At 44.6% G+C, this 19,998-nt stretch overlaps 1 protein-coding gene across 3 annotated transcripts in view; it reads right to left on the bottom strand.

Moving 5' to 3' along the window:
• ESYT2 (extended synaptotagmin 2) overlaps positions 1–19,998 on the bottom strand; it is an 85,881-nt gene that overhangs the window by 15,189 nt on the left and 50,694 nt on the right. For 2 of the 3 annotated variants that reach the window (XM_036999195.2, XM_073238116.1), the window contains exons 7-16: positions 18,908–18,963; positions 16,272–16,392; positions 14,207–14,383; positions 13,179–13,261; positions 11,546–11,594; positions 10,538–10,627; positions 9,973–10,068; positions 4,675–4,737; positions 1,486–1,560; positions 603–689 (exon numbers count right to left, since the gene is read on the bottom strand). In XM_036999195.2, coding sequence (XP_036855090.2) covers positions 603–689; positions 1,486–1,560; positions 4,675–4,737; positions 9,973–10,068; positions 10,538–10,627; positions 11,546–11,594; positions 13,179–13,261; positions 14,207–14,383; positions 16,272–16,392; positions 18,908–18,963 — 897 coding nt within the window. The remainder of the gene's footprint in view (positions 1–602; positions 690–1,485; positions 1,561–4,674; positions 4,738–9,972; positions 10,069–10,537; positions 10,628–11,545; positions 11,595–13,178; positions 13,262–14,206; positions 14,384–16,271; positions 16,393–18,907; positions 18,964–19,998) is intronic. The other variant, XM_073238115.1, reaches the window with a different exon arrangement.

Raw genomic sequence — 19,998 nt, 5'->3', positions numbered from 1 at the left:
ACAATGTATTTCACCATAATTATAAACTTAAAAAGAAAAACTGTATCATTATCTCAATAGTTGCAGAAGCCTTCTGAGAAAATCAACATCCAATCATGACAAAAGCACTCAGCAAACTAGCACTTGGAGCAGAAGAAAAGTTCTCAAGCATCAGCTTCATGGTGTAACATGAGAGTGAAACATCAGAGCCAAAGGCCAGGGGCTTGGGTAGGTGGCAATGGAGTACCAAAGGCCAGGGGCTTGGGTAGGTGGCAATGGAGTACAAGTCGTCAGACTCCAAGTGCCATTCTGTGCAGAAACGGGGGGCCAGGCAGAAGACATTCCAAAGGAACCATCAAGAGCTACAAGAACCATTAAGTTTACAGAGTTTACAATCTGATGTCAACATACAAAATTCAGTTGCATTTCTAGATATTAGTAGCAATCAATGAAAGATACAAATTTTTAAAATTTACAGTATCAGAAAGTATGAAATACTCTGGGATAAGTTTGACAAAGATGTACTGATTCTGGTGATGGGTCTGTATACTGGCTGCTTTACGTGCAGTTCTTTGTATGTGGTTTTTTCTCAACAAATCTATTACAAAACGCAAATATAATACCTCAACTTCAAGGTCCTGGCGCCTGGGATTGTGAACAAAGAAAGTGAAGCTTTCCTCCCACACAGGTTCACTGGTTTTGTACCGAATCTGGAAGAAATATTCAAATGTCAGCTCTGTGGTATTTTCTGTGGAAAAGGGCGGCCAGTACTGTTTATCCATTTACTGTGCTTGGAAGCTTAGGACGACTTTAATTAAAGTCCAAGACATACATTTACTGAGCAAGTTCTGTTGCATACTGTGGAGAGACATGCCAAAGCATACTGTGTCAGGAAATCGGCTGTTACGGAACCCACCGGTGACCCACCACCTACCCCCGCCCACCTCCAAAGCCTGCCCCAGGCTAGGCTCTGTTCTGCTGTGCCCCGGGGCCATGCAGTGCTGCAAGGTAGGAAGCTCCCGCCGGGTTCAAAGAGAACAGCCTGTAGCTTTACGTAGTTCCCAAAACGTTTCCTCCCATGGTGGGAGAGCAGAACGTACCACAGCACCAACAAGACCTCTTATTCAATTTTATTCTAAATTAATGTATTTTATTCAATTCTTGAATATAATTTGTATTTGTTGAATTTGAAGCACTGGTGGTTGTCTTTTAAACAAAATATTTACAGAACATTCAAAGGAAACTTAGAAATTGATCCCATGTCACCTACCCATGAAATAAAGCAAAAGCATATTCATAAGCCATTTTTAATGTTATTTTAAAAAATGAACAATATATTTTTCCCCAAATTAAGTAACTGGTTGTCTATGAAATTACTGATTAGAGAAAATAAAAGAAAGATACATCAGTGGCTGGACCCCTGCACCCCCTTCCCTCCAACCCTGGCAACAGTCCCACCTGAGATGGTGGCGCCATCCAAAGCGTGTCGGCACGCTGGCATCTTACCTTGCTCTCCTGGGCCTTGTGCCCGACTGACATCTGGACAACAGGGTTTGGACTGCTGTTCATTTTCTTCCCTGACTGTCCAAAGACAAAAAGACACAATAAGAAACATACACCTGAAATGGGGCTCACAAAAAATGCAGTTATTATCCTTCAGTAACAGTCACTTCTACTGACTTCTGCTACTTCAGTTACAGGGGACATCCGGGAACACTTTAACTGGAAACAACTGTTAAGCATATCCCAAAGCCATAACTGTGTCTACCATAAAGTAAATTAAGAAAGCTGGTTTTTGCACACAATTTAAAAATGTTAATGTCTTTTTTTTTTTTTAAAGCAAGCTACTCTGGACAAATGGAAATCTTCTGAAAAATTTCAATGTGAATTCCAGCTTTCAAACTTCTTACTAGGATAACAAAATGAATAAAGTGCAGTAAATGGAAACAGAAAAATATGAGAAAGGACAAATGTAAAGAGTGAATACTTCAGAAAAGTCCCCTGGGACCGAGAGGTTCAGACTTTGAATCATAAAGTCAGTCAGTCACGGGGCTATAATGCACAGCATAGGAATTTAGTCAATACTATTGCAGTGACTGTGTGGTGACACGTGGGACTGCAGTCAGCATGACGAACATTTCATGATGTGTCTAACTGGCGAATCACCATGGTGTACCCCTGAAACTGATGCACTGCTACATGTCAACTGTACTTCCATTAGAACAAAACAGTCCCCTGGTTGCAATAATAAAAACACTACAAAGTGTCAGAGACACAATGTAACATTTTTAACTTAGTACCTTCTGTTCAAATATGTAGCTATCAGATATCTTGCTTACCAGCTGCTAAGTAATTTTGACTGGAAGAATAAACATCAATCTAGAAGTGCATTAAATGAAGCAGATATAAATATAATGAGAAAAATCAGGAATAAGAAAACGTGATAAAAAGCATACTTTAGCACAGACAGCTGACAGAAGAAAACAACATAATGGGATATGAGGTTTATTTATAACTCAGCCCCACAAGAAGATGCAATTAAATACATATGTTGGTGGAAATTAATTGGAAGGCCACAAAAAATGTTTTTAGTTGAAAATTTTTAGAATCAATCCTCAACACTGCAGCAATGACAGAAAAAGGTGTCAAATTCATATGACTATTGGAATAAAACACACTAGCTCAAACAAACTGTGGTAGTCTACTGTCTGGTTTCTGCTTTTGATGTGAATGAACTCTGCAAAATGAAGTAAATACTGTTAAAAAATACCCAAGGCTATATAGACTTCTGTAGCAGAGAATGCTCATCTTCCCCTAAATATTTTCTCCTTTGTTTATACTAGAAGCCTGAAGTTTCCTCTGAGCACCACCCCTTCAAACAAAGGGCCTCCCTGTACTTAGAGTGAGGCCGAGTCACAGCTGGGTCTTCGAGGAGGGGTTCTCATTGTGGAGCCGCAGGCAGAATTAGTACCGAATCGGTAAGGATCAGTACTAGAGGGGTACAGATAGCCACTTGCTAAACTTGTACTTTTGAGTTTGGTACAGAGGCTGACTGTTAAGACGTCATCTCTGAAAAAGTAGCCATTCATTCCTAGAGATTTACTCTATCTTCTCAATTTTAAGACACACTTTTTTTTTCACTTTCCACCACCTATGGAAACAGGGTGATACTCCAGGATGACTGTGTGTGCCTGCCCTCGGGTAGAGGGCAGTAGTGCCAGAGTGTCTCTGCCTTAAACCACCTGTTTTGCCGACATTCTCCTGTGTGTGCATGTGTGGGTGCCATACAATGTGTCCAAGGTCTAGAAATTCTTTCAAAGTATAAAATAAACCTTAACTGATAACTTTTTTTCTTTTTTGATGGTACAGAAGATAATGGTGGATCTTACAGTGGATGACACTTTAGATTCTATGAAACAGTTAAATCACTGCGTTTTCTACCATGATGTGATATTCAAAATGCATCATCAGCACATGTCAGAGACCCAAGGTATAATGAGAGTATGAGCTTTTAAGTCAGTCTGTCTTGTATTTAAAGCTTAGCTCTTTACCACTGATGACAAGACTTGACATTCCATTGTCTGAACTTCCATTTTCATGTGTATAAAATGGGCATAATGCCATTTCCAGAACTTTGTTATTAAACATAAATGAGATAATGTAACAACTAAAATACACATATTATCCTATGATCTTACTTAATTTACTCTATACTCCAATTAGGATTGTATCGCCTCCATGCTATCAATAGGGATTGAACGTTGTGCTGTGTCAAGTGGGTCACATTGGTGAGTTCTGCTGATTCACATGCAGGCCGTCTGATTTCAGAGCCTGTGTTCTACTCATCACAGTGCGCTGCTCAGTGAGCCCCAGATATCAGAGAGGGAGAGGAGACTGCTGACAGAGCTCCTTCCAATGTTTTGGGGGATGGACGTGGCAACAACTGCTCTTCATTTTTGAAATTTAACTTGTTTTTCTACATGAACCAGATTAAAAAAAACCATCCTGACTCTTTTGGATAAAATTTTTTTAAGACAATTTAAAATCTCCCCTGCCCCCAATATTTAAGCCTAAGATATTAAATGAAATCAGAGAAAAAATAATACAGCATTGTAATTCATAGAAAACTTTTAACAATTTAGCCAGAAAAAACATGGTCATGTCATTTTAGGGAGTGGGGCTTAGTTTCCAATTTACCTCATTTAATGAAACTTAAGGCTAGTCACCCACACCCAGCAGCATCAAAAGCCAGGAGTCACTGACTCAGACATGGCCCTGACTCAGTATATTGGAAGAGGTGATTTTTAAATGGGTAGTCACAGTACACAAGGCATGCCTTGAAATTATCACCTAAAAATTGATTAATATTTTAAGTACAACTTCTATTTCGCCATTTTCACAAACTCAAATCCAATTAAAATATAGATGATGCAGAATGACCTTAGATATTGCTGCCTAAGGCCAACAGGACAGAAGTATAATATATCATACTGTGTCTTAGAAAATTTATCTTCAAAGTTGACTTAAATTCTTCTATGTATGAATTCGTGGGTAACAAAAGTAGGCTCTCTCCAAGCAGATACTGCTGACTCTGTGACTATGAGGGGCAGTTCGTTGACAAACCCATGAGCACCAAAGCATCATCTCTTTCAATATGTTTTAATTAACTTTTTTGAAGGGAAACTATTAGTTTACCTTTAAAGTTTTCTGAACTGCAGCCTTCTTCAAGACATCAGGATTAAATTCTAATGGGTTACTCTTTCAAGTCAGAAGAAAATGAATATACCAAGGGTTAATAAAACATGCAATGAGGCGTCCACGTAGGTTAATGACATGAAAATCGATGAAAACAAACAAAACATCTTTAAAGGAAAACCACCAGAATTACACAAAAAAATGACAATCATTTGTAAAATTCTTCTTACGCCCAAGGCGTTTCATGAGATGAACTACTAACCTATGAACACGACACATCTGGTTTTCCTCTACAATTTCTTCTCTTACTCTCTCACCATTTCGGGATTTAAAAAACCCACGCATGACACTTCAAGGAAGGTTTCTATCTGCTCTTCTTTGCTTGAATAAGCCTTTAAAACATCCACCATATCACACTAAAGTTTTATCCGGAGTACAAAGGAAAGGGCCACAGGCGCCCGCATGGCTCTCCAGGCAGACCCTGTCCTGAAGCAGGCACTACTTTCCCCCCAGCTGAAGTCTGCACTCTTCATGAAAAACTGCTGCAGGCATGGGCCTTCCCCACCCTGCCCCCAGTTCTTTCTCAAGTACAAAATGCAGAAGCTGAAAAGACAATTTCAAAAGGTCCTCCTGGCTTTAAAGTTCTACTGCTATGGCCTATAGGCCCTATTTTTGTTGATTTTTAAAACTTTGCAAACGCCTTCAAGTACTAACATTTAAGATGAAGGATTTTATCGTTTTAGTTGTAATTAACTTCAAATGACAAACTGTGTTGTATTTCGTTATTGTTTAGCAGGATATTTTATAATGAAGTAGGTGGACAGCGGCCTTCATGCCTGCCAGGGTCATGGAAGGTAAGGTCAAGCGTCTGGCACAAGGAATTAACTTGGTGTTAACACTGGTGCTCGGCCCGGGCTACCCCCGCAGCAGCCCAGGTCTGGAACACTGGGCCCACCACACCTGTATCGGGGGGCCTGGGCAGGTGAGGCTGAGAACCTTCACCTGTCACAGGAACACTTCCTAAAGCTCAGTTTGGGTAGATGTGACGTGTAGTGAACGTACGTGATATTCTAACATGCATCAGTCAAAGCAAAAGGAGGGCAGAAGCCACGTGTGGGGTCAGGGGTGCAAGATGAGCACGTGAGGCCAAGGAGCGCTGCACAGGCCCAGCATGCACAGGCTGTGTCCCCCAGGAGTGCTGGCAGGGTCAGCATGAAGCCTCAGGCACTGCTGCACTTTCCACCCGCAGGCCACTCACCACAAATGGAGGCAGTGACAGCCACCTGAGCGTCTGCCTCACCTGGCACCCTCACACAGAAGGGTCTTCATATTACACAACCAGTCCCTTCGTGGACAGGCAGGCATTAGCATGAACACCACGCACCTCAGAGAAGCGCCACACACAGCGTTCTGAACTTACAAACTTAATGCAGCAATAATAAACTCACTTTACGCTAGGAGGGAGTAGACAGGAAGGGTGAGGATGTGGACTCTGGGTCACACAGCTGAGCTCCAATCCCAGCTCTGCTACTTGACTAGCAAAGCCTGGGTCTCTACTCTGCACCCGCAAGCTCTGCTGTTTCCTTACCTGAAAAGTGATCATGACGGCAGAGACTGAAGGGGCTGTGTAAGCAGAGCCCTCAGACAGTGCTTAGCAAATCCATGCTATCTTGTAAGCCTAAAATTGTAAAGCTGGCCACTGGGAGTCAGAGGACACCCTCAGTGCTCCAGTCTGAAACGCAAGCCTAGGACTTGATCGAGAGGAGTGCAGATGCTGAGTCTACAATACAAAGAGGCCAATTCCAGGACGGGAGCAAGTCCTGCGGTGCTAAGCGTTCACTGGTGGGAATGCACTCAGGCTGGAAACACAGTTCTGAGTGGGCAGAGGTTAAAAGAGCAATGGGTTGGCAGTGTCCAAAACCCTCTCTAGAAAGAGAATGGTCTCAGTCTTTGGAGGACGTAGAGAAAGCAGTGATCTAACTTCATAGTGAAAACCGATGGGGAAAAAAAGGGCAATTGACCTGTTCAAATTTATTTTACAGAATGTTTTGCTGATGCCTACATGTGAGTAGGCAAGTATGTGATTTTGATAATGTGGAAGTTCTGGTAACCCAGCATTGTCTTAGCTAAGTATTACAAAGCAATTTTAAAAATACTGACACAAGGTCAGAAATATTTCCTCTAAAAGGAATAGTTACAGAATGCAAAAAAAGTAACCTTGCTTCTCTGATACTGGAGACAACTAACAGTGTATGTACCAGTCACACTGTCACTCAGAGCAGCTTATAATGCAATTATGTATTCAGAAATACCCAAAATAAAACATCATTTTAGTGATAGAAAAGTCTGCCAATATGCACACAGACCTCATTTTGTCTTAAAAAGGCCATAAACAGGTGCTGGAGGGCAGTGAAGACGATGGTCACCACCGCCTGCTGGTGTGACACATGGCTCCCCAGCCCTGCAGGGCCTTGACTGTCTTATCTACGAAATGGGGCAAAACACCTGTTCTTCAAGATTTGCTGCCCTTTCTACTTTTAATAGGGGTAGACTAAGAATATGTGTCAAAGTAGAAATGAACACTACTCAGAAATGCAAAGTGCCACCACTATTGGACTCAAGGGCCAAGTGAGCTTTAAGAACCTCACTAGTTATTGAGTCACATGATTCATTAGTCTAGGAAGCATGACTTTCTAACCAACCACTGAGCTTCCTCTAACCCCAGAGTGATTATCTATCTGCTAAAAGCACAGTAACAGTACCCAGAACAAGGCCCCAGGGACACACAAGAGGTCAAAATGAGCTTTCCCAATACAGGTTAGAAACGCTCAACAGCCCCCTCCAGGGAATCTTTAGGCTCCTTAGAGGAACTGAGCAGTAAACTCCATGTTTTTTCTCCCTGAGGAGGGCTGGTTAAGCAGTGAGGGGGAAGGCAGATCCTCAGAGTAACGGGGTTTCCGCCCTCACTTCCCCAGGGGAAGAGCTAGGACTTCAATCAAAGCGAAGCCCTGACACTTCTGTGTCTGGTCAGGAGGAGAATGTAGATCACGGAAGTTTTTTGAAAGCTTGCAGCGAAATATTCACATCTCACATTGAGATGAACCCCGAGGAAATCAATTTCAATCATTATGGTTTCATTTTTCCTCAGAATTTCTCTTTTTATCTTTCTACAGGCCAGCAGCAGTTCTGGAACCAAGGCTTCTTTGTGACTCACTAGGTGTGTTCATCTCACTGTCAGACGTGACCACCAACATCGGCCACAGTGGTGTCACAGTCACAGAACAGGCACAAATGGGACCACACGGTGACTGGGGTTGTGCGGGGGTCAGGAGGCATGCCTCGTCATTCACTGTCGAGGGGGTGGTTAGAAGTCCCAGTCCACGTTCCAGCAGTCTCCATTACCACACAGGAAGAGCAATGCTGGATAACTCACAAATAGTGCTCTATAGACTGAGGCAGTATTTTCACAAAATACTAGTCCCAACGCTCGCCTCGCTTTTAAGTAGCCACACCCAAAGTTTCCCTCGTATTACTCTTAGGAAAGTGGAAATGGGAGGAGAAAGCAAAGAATGGTGGGTTATGGTCAATGAATGCACAGAAGCTCTAATAAACAGGGGTGCGAAAGACAGAGGGTCCCACACAGGCGCAGGTGGTGGGGATGGCAGGCGTGCCCATCTGAGACACCCGGCAGGGCAGCGGTTTAGTGAGGACCCTTTGTCTCTGGCAACCAGAGCACAGGTCATGCACAGTGACCTTTCAATAGAGGCAAATAACTCAGTTTTTCTCTTTTTGCTTACATGACATAACTCAAATTTCAATGTAATGTGACAACACAGTTCTAAGGAGATGCCTAATCCTTTCTTGCCAATAAAATGTTCAACAAATTCACTTCCATAACGCATTATAAAGACTCTAGAGCAAACATTATTGTGGTTAAAAACAGAAGGTTCTACTGTATAAGAAATTTGTAGAAAGGTTAAACAATAATGAACTCCCCCCCCCAAAACATCTTTCCCCAAATTGACATTTTAACAGAAATAGTCACAGACTTCAGATTGGAAGAATGGCCAAAAGGCTAAGGTAATACTTTAAGAAAAATTAAGAATTTAATTAAGTTAAAACTAGTCAAGAAAGTTTCACTGAAAGGAACAGTATGTCTATATACAATCACATGGGGTCCAACCACATCTTTCCAGGATGAAAAGATAATTGATCGGGTTTTAATTGTAAAAACTTTAAATAAAATGTACAAATGTACAAAGTATATTTACTTTGCTTTTGAGCAAAGCCCAGTCATGCACAATTTTAAAACCCTGGAAGGCACTATCACTGGGGTGTGTATTTCACGGAATACACAACAGCCCAGCTACAGTCAGGTGAGGCCTGGCTGAACCCAACACGAAACACTTGGATGCGGAAGCACCAAGTGCCAGCAAGATGCTCTGTGCTCATGGGGGCAGCGAAGGGAGAGGACACAGGGACTGTCCCCAAAGACGAGCACTCACTACCACCACGAGGGGAAGACACCCTGCATCTGGTAGCAGTAGTCTTTCTTTCAAGAAAATTGGCCTTTGACACGCAGAAGTAAGGCAGGAAGGGTGCACTACTGAATGCGTGGCAGGCACTCAAAACCCATCCCAACACAATACCCATGGCTGCTTCGCCCAAAGAGCGGGGTCACAGCAGGCTGCACAGGACAGGAGCAGGGAGCTTTTCTTCCCCGCGGTTATGGTCATCATCTGCACGAGCTGCGCGTTGCAGCTTTTTCTAAGAGCAGAAGAGCTCTGGTGCAAACGCTCTGGGCTGAGGGCCGTGTGAGCGACAGGGGCTCAGGGGCAGCGTCTGTGTCCTTTTGCTTCCTGCCATCCCGGGAGCCATGCTACATCCAGGATGGACTCTGGCCTGTCACCAGAGCTGCTTCACTTCATTCCTGAGCCTGAGACAGTTTCTGTCCTTAGGCAACTGCATTTAACGATCAGTGACTTTCTATAGAGTACCTTCTTCTCTAAATGCTAGGCATACCCCTTCCTTGTGTATTGGAGATTTCTTTGCAAAACATGCCATAGTACAGATAATTCTGAGCATCCTGGAGAAATTAGTAAGATGCATAAGCACCCCTTACAGAAGATACGTATGAGTCCCAGACCACACTAAGTACACACGTGTCCCTGTCCACTGCTGCCCTCAGGCTGGAATGAAGTGAAAACCGCAACAGAAACAGGTGACACAGTGCAGTTGAGTACGGTGGGATCTGCCACCAGTTGGCGGGCACCCAGCACAACCCAGGGTGCTACTTACTGGAAGGTTCTTCGCCGAATCCAAATACAAGATCAGCAAGGAGGAGGAGAGACCATCACTGGCCTGGTCTTTGTCAGCTCTGATGTCTGCCAGCACCTGCAAGGGAGGGGAGAAGCCTCAGCAGGTGTGCTTCCACGTGGTGTCAGACTCTCTCCACCTGATTGTCTGTACTGCCCAGGGAAGCAAGGGAAGTAGAGAAACAAGCCTTTCCATATATGCACCACAGGGAGGATGAAAACATTAAGTATCTTTCAAAAGACAAAATTCTATAAAAATCGATTAAATGAAGCATGTAGGCAACCGCTGGCTCTCCAAATCCGGTTTTGGAGCACGGCATATCAAGCACAGCAAAACTTGAAGATCTTGTAAGACAGGTGTGAATGACCTGAGTGTCTCTTTAAAATAAAAATTCCATTATCTTCAATTTATCCCTCCTGCTACTGTAGTGACATGGTATAATAATCAAAACACTGCTGTAATTTTTTAGTGGAGCAGCAACTCAAGTGAAAGACAGTGATCTCAGCCCCCGGCAGCGGCTGCTGTGTCCGGAGAGCGGTGCACACACCTTGTCCAGACTGGATGCATCCGGGACCAGCGTGAGCCACTGCAGCCTCAAGTGAAGCTTTCCCCTGGGGACCTCGTCCAGGGCGAACCACTGCGGAGAAAGGGGCAGGTCAGCAGAGTCCTCCCGAGTTGGCCTGCAAATGTGACAGCCGACTGCCGGCCACAGCACCAGTCCTCGGTCAGCGCCAAAAGTGGGGCCTCCGCTCTTGTCTGAGTGAGCGGGCGGCCCTGGTGACCTGTACGGCACGGCTGGGCCCTGGGTCTGTGAACCTGCTGGTCAGGGACCATTCTGACTGCTTCATGTACATTAATCTACTGAATCCTAACCAGACGCCTGCAAGGGAAATGATGTTCATCCCTACCCGCACACGATTTGGGTGTCTGCTAGTGCCACCCAATGCTGGCTTCAACGTTAAGGGTTTTAACAGAACTTAGGCGCCAAGAGATAACACCACACGGGTCCCAAATACCAGATTTCAATTTTCAAACAAGCAAACATGTTGCTTTTATTCATCATTATGTTAACTAAAAAATAGTATACCATTGTTTCAGCTTAAAAACCACAAAATAATGAACAAAGACAGCCCCCACGCACTCTGGGTTAAGACCACCCTGAGCTGGGGCTTAATGTCTCCTACCTGAGCCTCATACTTTGGTAGCAATGCCCTGTGCATTGCTTGCTGTCCGCTTGCTGTCAGCCCCACTGCATTACAGGTGCTGTTCATGGAACAGTTTCTCATCCGCTGGGCAATGTATGAAGTCCAGCTGTTTAAATGCTAACTAGAGCTGCTTCTTGTGGGTCCCTGCCCTGTACCCTTATGAATTCCTAGCACATGGTAGGTAGTCAATACATACTTATTAGGCTCTTAAACTTCTCTCTCTTGCTTTGCTATTATGAAAAGGCCTACGTTCTCAATATGTGGGAGACAAGTGTTAAATTCTCAGAAGGTCATGTGGGCAGGCAGGGCAGGCACACAGCTGAATAGTAGAAAACTCCAAAAAGACTTACTTCATCTAAAAGGCGCTCCTTTTCAACTTCAACGAGATCAATCATGAGACTACAGAAACAACACAACAACTTTAGAATACAGGGACACACTTCTTACAACTGAAACAATCTCAAGCATGTCTATGAAAAGTACTCCAGAACTGCAACAAAATGCTAGTTTATCCAGAAAGACTTCTTGAAAGGCTTCCCGGAGTTCAGAGCCAGGAGTGGAGGAGGTGAGGAGAGCAGCGCGCTTCTGGGCTTGGCAAAGCTGAGGCTGAGTATAAAACCTGGTCTGGTCCTCCCAGCTGCTTACAATGCAGCTACTTACGATGTGCCTGACGTGATCATGGATATTCTGCCCTCCTGCTGGACATGTCCCAGCACCGTGGCTCAGCACCTGGGGTGCTGGCACCCCAGCCCCAGCTCTACTCTGCCCTCAGCTTGAGGCCAGTATCTAAGTCCCATAGCGGCCTCTTGCTCAGCATTTCTCAGACAGCCCACTCCGTTTTCCCTAAATAATCCTACTTTCTTGCAAAAAATGCTCCTCCCACCCCTGCCCAGAAGCTCAGAGGTGAGCTAAGAACACAAATGTACTTTTAATATATTTTCTGCCTATTCTTTGGGGCAAACGGGTGCACATGGGAAAGCACACATGTGCAAAGTTTCATGGCACCAAAGAACACCTCTAAACCCAACTGTGAAGCTTTAAAACTTAATTCTTGCCAGTACTTCTCAGATGTTAAAACTGTTAACATACATACATAAAGTAACTACACAGAAAGGACCAGATGATCCCACTCCTGTTGCTTCCTGTAGCTCCCAGGGGCTTGTCTCAGGTCAGACCCTCACACCCTCTCCTGGTCTGTGAGAGCAGGCTCCAGGCCCCATGCAGGTCACCTGGCCACACATGGTCCCCTAGAATGCGCCCCTCTCTGCTCACTGCCCTGCTTACCATCTTACAATCTTCTGGTTGCTCCTTGCAAAGCTTTCTCATGAATTCTCGAGTCACACATAACCTACAGGCCATTCTCGATGAGGTCAAACCTGTCCAATGTCATCTACTCTGTATCTTTTTGCCAGGAAGAATCATTAAATAATAGAGATTAGCTTAAAGTGTATCTTTTATAAGCTCATTCTCTTCAGCAGTATAGTTGTTCAATGAAGTAAACAGATCAATATTTTTCCAATGTGTAGGCACAATGTAAATTATCATCCTCCCCCCAACTCCCAAGCCCCAGCAAATTGAAGAACTTTAAAACCCCTTCCTGCACTCAGAGCAAAGTTGCCTCAGTGTGAAGGCCAGAACTACACTGGTGTTTGGGTTGCACGCAGCTCCCAAGCACTGATGTGGGGCAAGTGCACCTGAGAAAGTGAACTTCAAATTGTTTCATTTTAGTCAATTTAGTTTAAATGGCTACATGACTGGTGTGACCCACCAAAAGAGACCTAGGTAGAAGCTTCCCTCTCTTACTTAAATGTTAAAGTACCTAGGGAAAAAACAAACATGTTTCAAGAAGTGTAAGGTGAAAGAAATCTTTCTAAGAACCATTTAAAAATGCATACAATGTGTACACAGACCTCCTCTTGAAGTTGTTACAGTTTTAAGAGTGATTATTAGAAAGAGGCTTCCTTACAGTTACCAAGGATTTACCTTCCCAGAAAGTCATCCTTGTCTGGGTCTTCATCAAAGAGTTCAATCTCTAATTCCTGTCCCGGATGTTCATAAACTAAAGCCTGGAAAATCAATGATTAGCAGTTATTTCATTTTCCCTAATGCTGCATCTTGAGGATGATTCCAGTGAATACGAGTGTACCCTCCTCAGTGGGGAGCAGTTTAAAGACCCTGATTTCTCACTGCCAAGCCACACAGCCTGCTCCATGACCAGGACGTGCTCTGAGCTCACCGCCCCAGCGAGTCCCCTGTGCTTGCTCCCACGTCTCAGGGGTCACGTCTCGCTGGGCAGGTGCCATTACTTCTGAATGAGGTCACAGGATGGCAGCCATAAGCCTGCTGCAGGCTTGGGACTCTGAGGGCCCCCTTTCAATTGTTCCCCTGGGCCAACCACAGGGCCCACCTACCATCACTTGGAAATGAGGAGAGTTGGTGGCCCAGGCGGGTAGTAAGCTGGCGAGGACAGGCTGTGAGCACACCAACTACTCCAGGCACATTGCCCTGGGGCATTCTTCTCAAACTGGGGACACTGTTCGATGCAGCAACTCCCCTCTGAGGGGCCTATCTGGGGAAAATGGCCAAGAGAAGAAGGCACTCCCCACACTCGCACAGCGTAGGTTACAACGCTGATCTGAACAGCTGGGGTCTCCTGGGGCAGGAAACAATGGTATCTATTTAGTGAATGGCTATTAGAAATCAGGTCCATCTATATTTATAGACATGGAGATGTCCAGATGTATTAAGCGAAAACTTACAAAACAGTATACAATTAATCTAATTTCGTACACGTTTATATGTCATTAATGACTTAAAACATTTTTCACATTATCAAAAACAATTTGCCAATTATTTATTGTGAGCTTTATGGGATTAAGGTTTAATGTTCTATATGTCGGCATGACAAGAAATGTTGTGAGGTTGGGACAGAAGTTCCAGCGTACACTGGCACACTCCATGAGACACGCCGGGGGCCCAGGATGCACCAGGACACCATTGGGCCCACTCACCTCATACACCTCGTTCCACTTTGGACTGAGGTTCTCCTTGATGACCTTGCTTTGGAAGATTTGGTTGCCAACACGAATAACTCCATAGGGGTCTGACTTTCCCTTGACAAGCCCCTTAAGGTAAGTATCTTTGCCCTGAAGATCCTGAGCTTCAATGAAATGTATCCTCAGAACACCCTGAAAGGAACAAACATGGGGCTGTTCAATGTTCGTTACACACATGGACCAGCAGTCGCGTGATGAGAACGCAGTGCAGACCAATAAAAGGAAGAGCCCTTCTTGTGCAGTGAAGAAGGGTGTAAGTCTGTGAGGCATCAGGTGCTGTGCTAGGGAAGCTGATGAAGGCACAGGGTGGTGTCAGACTGACAGCCGAGGAGGGGGATGGGGGCCTGTGGCCTCCAGCCACCCAGCCCAGATCCTGTGCAGCTGCTGGAGCCCACGGAGCCAGGACAGGCAGGGCCTCACAGGTCACCAAGTAAGCCTACGTTTCGGTACCACGGTGAGTGACAACTAATATTATCAGACCCGATATTAAGCCCTTGATATGCACCAACTACTTCATTCAATTTTTAGAAGAATCCCATGAAATGCTGCCATTAGACCTACTTTATAGATAACAGTATCTATGAATATGTACCACTCATAGACATTAAGCAAGTTCTCTTTCCCTAAAATGTTGTTTAATTGGTAAAATAAAAGACATTCACTCATATTTCTTTCATGGCCAAACAAAGGCAGTAAGGCTGCCTGCCTCTCAGCAAGGTAGCATTCTCTCCTACAAACCTTTTGAAAAAATTACTGGGTAACATTCCTGACCCAATCAGTACACAACACATGCTTTTACATATAAATACACTTTAAAATGTTTAACACAAATTTCCTGCTTATATTTTCATGTCTGAAGTTCCATGATCTGGAGACATGCTTATGGCTCACACCCAACCTGGGCAGGGCAGCTCTGTGTCCCCCCGCACTGGAGGCTGGAGGCTGTAAGTGTGTGAGGACTTGTCTGCGGGAAGGGATCCCTGGATTTTCAGAAATAAGCATCACAGCTCAAGGGAAAAGACATCCCTTTCTCATAGGAACATCCAATTAAATGTGCTGAATGCCAAGAGCATAACTAATTTGGGCGAAAACTAGTTGGAGCATTACTTCACTTTTCAGAAATTCAAGAGTGCTCGTGGGTGTTTGCTGGCTTGTGCACTGTGTCCACCTAATTTACCTGGCAAAGCGACAGGCCTGGGGGAGGTCATGCACGGCCACCTCAGGTGCAAACGGAAGCACCAGCTCAACACCTTCCAACCTGGTGACATAAGCTGCGGGTCCCACTCTGGAGCCCCCAGTCACACTGGGCGGGGTGCAGCTCAGCTGGAGAGGCCCTCGCTGACCAGTGGGGCCCATTTGCTCCAAGCCTTCCTCTGAGGCCGGCAGAGGGAATTCTATACCCGACCCACAGTCCTCGCACTCTCTGGATGAGGTGACTCAGTTTACTCCAGTGATGGTGACTGCGGTGCCAGCTATTGCCCTGGCTCACAGACGAGGACACAGGCCCACACATGCTGGCGACATGCCCTGAGGTGAGGTCACTGCTGACCCCAGGGTGACTCAGGCCCCCAGGGAGCCATAGGACACAGATGTCACCACCATGTCACCTGTTAAATGACCCCGAGATCACTGTGTTCTCACGTGTGACAAAAGGGATGCTGGTCATTGAATAAAGTCCCTACCAGTCAGACTAAGCTGTTACATTTTGATAAATACAAATAGTGTGCTTTGCGAGGCAGAGACTTTGCTGTTACAGCTGTCCCCCAGGACCTACAGGTCCAGCTGCGGAACCAAGGCCCTATTAGCACCTCCAAGGCTCACAGCGTCTCTGAAAGCTTCTGGGTACTGGGTGCACATGAGCCAACTTCCCAGGAGTGCGGCAGGACAACTACCTTTACCGCACCAAGATGCATGTGGCAAGGTTGCTGGCTGAGAGAAAAACAAAAAGTTACAACAACATGCAGGTGAAAGGTTCCTGCACATCTATTGTGTACATGAAGGATGCTAAAGACGTCCTTACCTTTGGTATAGGAAACCGCAACTGAGCTATTTGAACTTCGCTGATAAGAGGAACAGTGATCCGATTGGGAAGCACCAGATAGTTTGATATCATGTCCAAAATGATAGTATCGGATAAACCACTGTCAAGTAGGAGGTAAAAAGAGCAAACTGTCAGACACAGCAACCTTGCACCCTAACAGTAAACTTCCCGAGTGACACAACAACCCATTCACAGGGCAGAGGGGTCTGATGTCTCCCACACAGTTTATCCTGGCAGCTCAATCCTTCAGCTGTGGTGACCATGAGGCAGGATTTATCCTGGGAACAAACTGTACTATTCTGGCTACACTTCCTGATGTCCTAAATAACACTGCATACACTCCTACGTAGCTTTATCAGTGATTAATGTTGAGTAACTAAGAAACAATTCACTAAATTTCTTCACATAAAATATTCCAAACATCCATAAATGTGCAGAGAATATCCTAACAGATATCCACTTACTCCTGTATCACAGTACATCGCCCTCTCGTTACACATGCACAGTTCCCAGTGAAGGAGCATTCAGTCGCTCTCCCCCATTTATCTGGGTACTGAAGAGATACTGGGTACTGGATTCTGAGACACCACATGCCACTGCACAGAGCTCAGCACAGGAATAAAACTGCGGCGGCTGAGAACACAACACTCTTGTAATACATTTTCTGCCTATTCTTTGGGGCAAACAGGGGACTTGGTGTGTAAGTAAGTGACCACACATGGGAAAGCACACAGACTGAAGTTTCAGGGCACCAAAGAACACCTCTAACCCAACCACGAAGTTTTAAAACCACCTTCTTGCCAGTAGTTCTCAGACGTTAAACATGTTAACACACATAAAGTAACTGTGCACATAAAAATGTCCACTGGGACAGAGTGAAGGGCTCCATCACTGAGTCACTGAGTGATAACTGAACACTTACGTAAGCTGGGTGTTCAAATACAGGGACCATACAGGGCCTTATCTTAGGACTTGCCAGTTCAAGACAGGAAAAATACATAAATAAAATAAACCACAACCCCATAGACAATGCTACTCTGCTTATGAACAGGCAGCTAAACAGACATGAGCACTCCGGAGAAGCCGGAGGATCTCCACTTCAGTGGACGTGCCCAGAGCAGAGGTGGCCCTTCAGTCTAATGCCAAGCACATTCCTACTTCCGGCATCCCCGTAAAACAGTGGTGTTACTTATATTGAAAAATCTGTTCAAACGGAAACCCATTGGCTAATGACATGTTTTCAAGAATCCCTCAGCTGCTGTGGAGGCAAGCCAGCCACCACCCTGGGTATGTGGCGCCAGGGGCTCATAGGGGCCACGGGGTGTCCTGACCCCGTCTTCGCCTGCTGCCACTGCTCCATCATGCCAGAACAGCTTCCTGTGGTGTCTGGTCCTCTCTGTCCCTGGGAGCCACCCTGCTTGTCACTGTACTTCTGTCTCCATCATCACCTCAGCCCTTCTTAAGCCTTCAGCACTCAAAGTGGGGCTTCTCATGGGAAGCAGCAGGGGACAGCTAAAACTCATGGTGGAGTGGAGCAACTCAGGCATTACAGATGCTTGATAACCCTTAACACAGCACGCGGACCTTCATTTTATAAAGCTTGGGGCAAGATTTCCCAAAGGAATATTTGCTTTCATAATAGGGTTCACCATATCTGATTCATTTGCTAGAAGCCTCTGAGCGAGACCAAATTTGTGTTAAGAATGTATGTACAAGAGAAGACAAGTAGGGATTGCATGGCATCTTACTACACTGATGGACAGTGATTGCAGTGGGGTACAGGGGGGACTCGATAATAAGGGTGAATGTAGTAACCACATTGTTTTTCTTGTGAAACCTTCATAACAGTGTATATCAATACCTTAAAAAAAAAGAATGTATGTACATATTTATTACACAAAAATAGCACACCTGTTGCAGACGGTCCCTCTGCCAGGTGAGGCGGACAGACAGAACCAAACCACAAGACCTGGCTGCTCTCACACAGGGATGTGCCCTTCATGGTTCCATACGCTTACCAGGGGAAATTCTCCCCATGTGTGAGATACCAGCTGCTACAGAACAATGAGGGGACCCCAACAGATGTGATGCAGAAGTCTTGGGTCTCTCACTGCCCTGACTCTTGGGTCCTACATGGTCTGGTTGCCCCTACACCTGCCCTCCACACAGGGGAGGCTACAGGCACAGAGGGCAGAAAGGGAAGGGCCAGTGAAAAGAACCCAAAAAGGCCTAGTTTTGAAACTTTTTCTTGGAAACATTTGCTTTTTAAAGTTTTTTTGTTTTTCTGGAAAATAATAAAAACCAAATTTAAATTAACTTGTAGGATGTTAAAAGACTGTTACTTTCCTAAAACACCAAAGCTGGAAAGATGCCTTGTGATGAAAAAAAGTAAAGGGGAGTGCGAGCAACTCAGTGTAGACCCCAGGGCCCCACTACTCCGGACCCCAGCAGCATCCGAGCTGCTGATGCGGCAGAGCCAGCGCAGCCTCACCACAGCTCCTTCACAGCCTGCGGGGCGGGCACGGATTCTGCACACCGACTATTCTGTGTTGTCTCATGACACTGAAGACGGCCACGCCACCCCCACCAGTGAACACGGGATGCAACATACTTACTTCAGTCCAGGAATATCAAGGAGATTCGTCAGTCCGGTCCAATGAACTTCTAAACGCTGGTTTAAAAAAGGCAATAATATTAAGTATTAAATTATTTCTAATCTTCAGATCAAATCATAGGGATTTGCTTTTTTGTAAGTGGAAGGGACTAGGACACAATGCTGCCCTGCACCTCGATTATCACTCAGTAAAACGTCAAGGCCACTGTCCCTTGTTGGTACATGGAGGGAGGCCTTTGTTTTTGTTTTATTTCCTGATAATGTCATAGTTTTCTCCAGTGAAGTCATATAAAAATTTATATATCTATCCTCCTATTGACAGGCACTTAGAAAATGTGTAATTTTTATTTTAAGTAATGGTTCAGTGAGTATCTTTGTTACTTACATGTTATGCGTGCACGAGACTAGCATTCAAAACGTGAAAGCCTCACAACAAGAGAAGCAGATTCACCAACACAGAGAAAAGACCGGGGGCTGCTAGAGGGAGCATGGGGCATGGGTGAAACAGGAAGAGGGGGTCAAGAGGTACAGGCTTCCAGTTACAAAATAAGTAAGTCACAGGAAGAAAAGCACAGAGTGGGGAATACAGCCAATACTATAGTAACTATATGGTTACAGCTGGTAAACACTCCAAATTTACATAATTGTCAAATCACTATATTGAAGACCTGAAACTAATACTATATATCAACTACAATTTTTTTTAAAATGGAGGTTTTGGTCAAAGACATATGCTCATTTTTTATGCTGACAGATGTTGCCTAATTGCCCTAAAAAAATTACCAATTTATATTCCCACCAAGTGTATGAAATGTCCTTTGTTTACACACTCACCAAAACCAGGTATTAAAAGTCAGTCCATCTGGCAGTTTAAAAAAATGGTACTTCACTAATGTTTCAATTTGCATTTTCCTGATATTAGTGTAACATGTTTCATCCATTCATTCAACATTTGCATTCTTTTTTTCATTTTTGTAGCGGGTATTTATCTTAGAATAATTCCTACATAGTTGACTAAAATTCCATTAAGTGGATATAAATGGGTGAACACAATTGATTAGAAACTACTTTTCCTTTCAAAATGGATACTGC

The sequence above is a fragment of the Manis javanica genome, chromosome 6, assembly GCF_040802235.1.
Source record: "Manis javanica isolate MJ-LG chromosome 6, MJ_LKY, whole genome shotgun sequence".
Taxonomy (NCBI): domain Eukaryota; kingdom Metazoa; phylum Chordata; class Mammalia; order Pholidota; family Manidae; genus Manis; species Manis javanica.
Note: the sequence above shows the minus strand (reverse complement) of the source record. Positions and strands in the feature narration are given on the sequence as shown.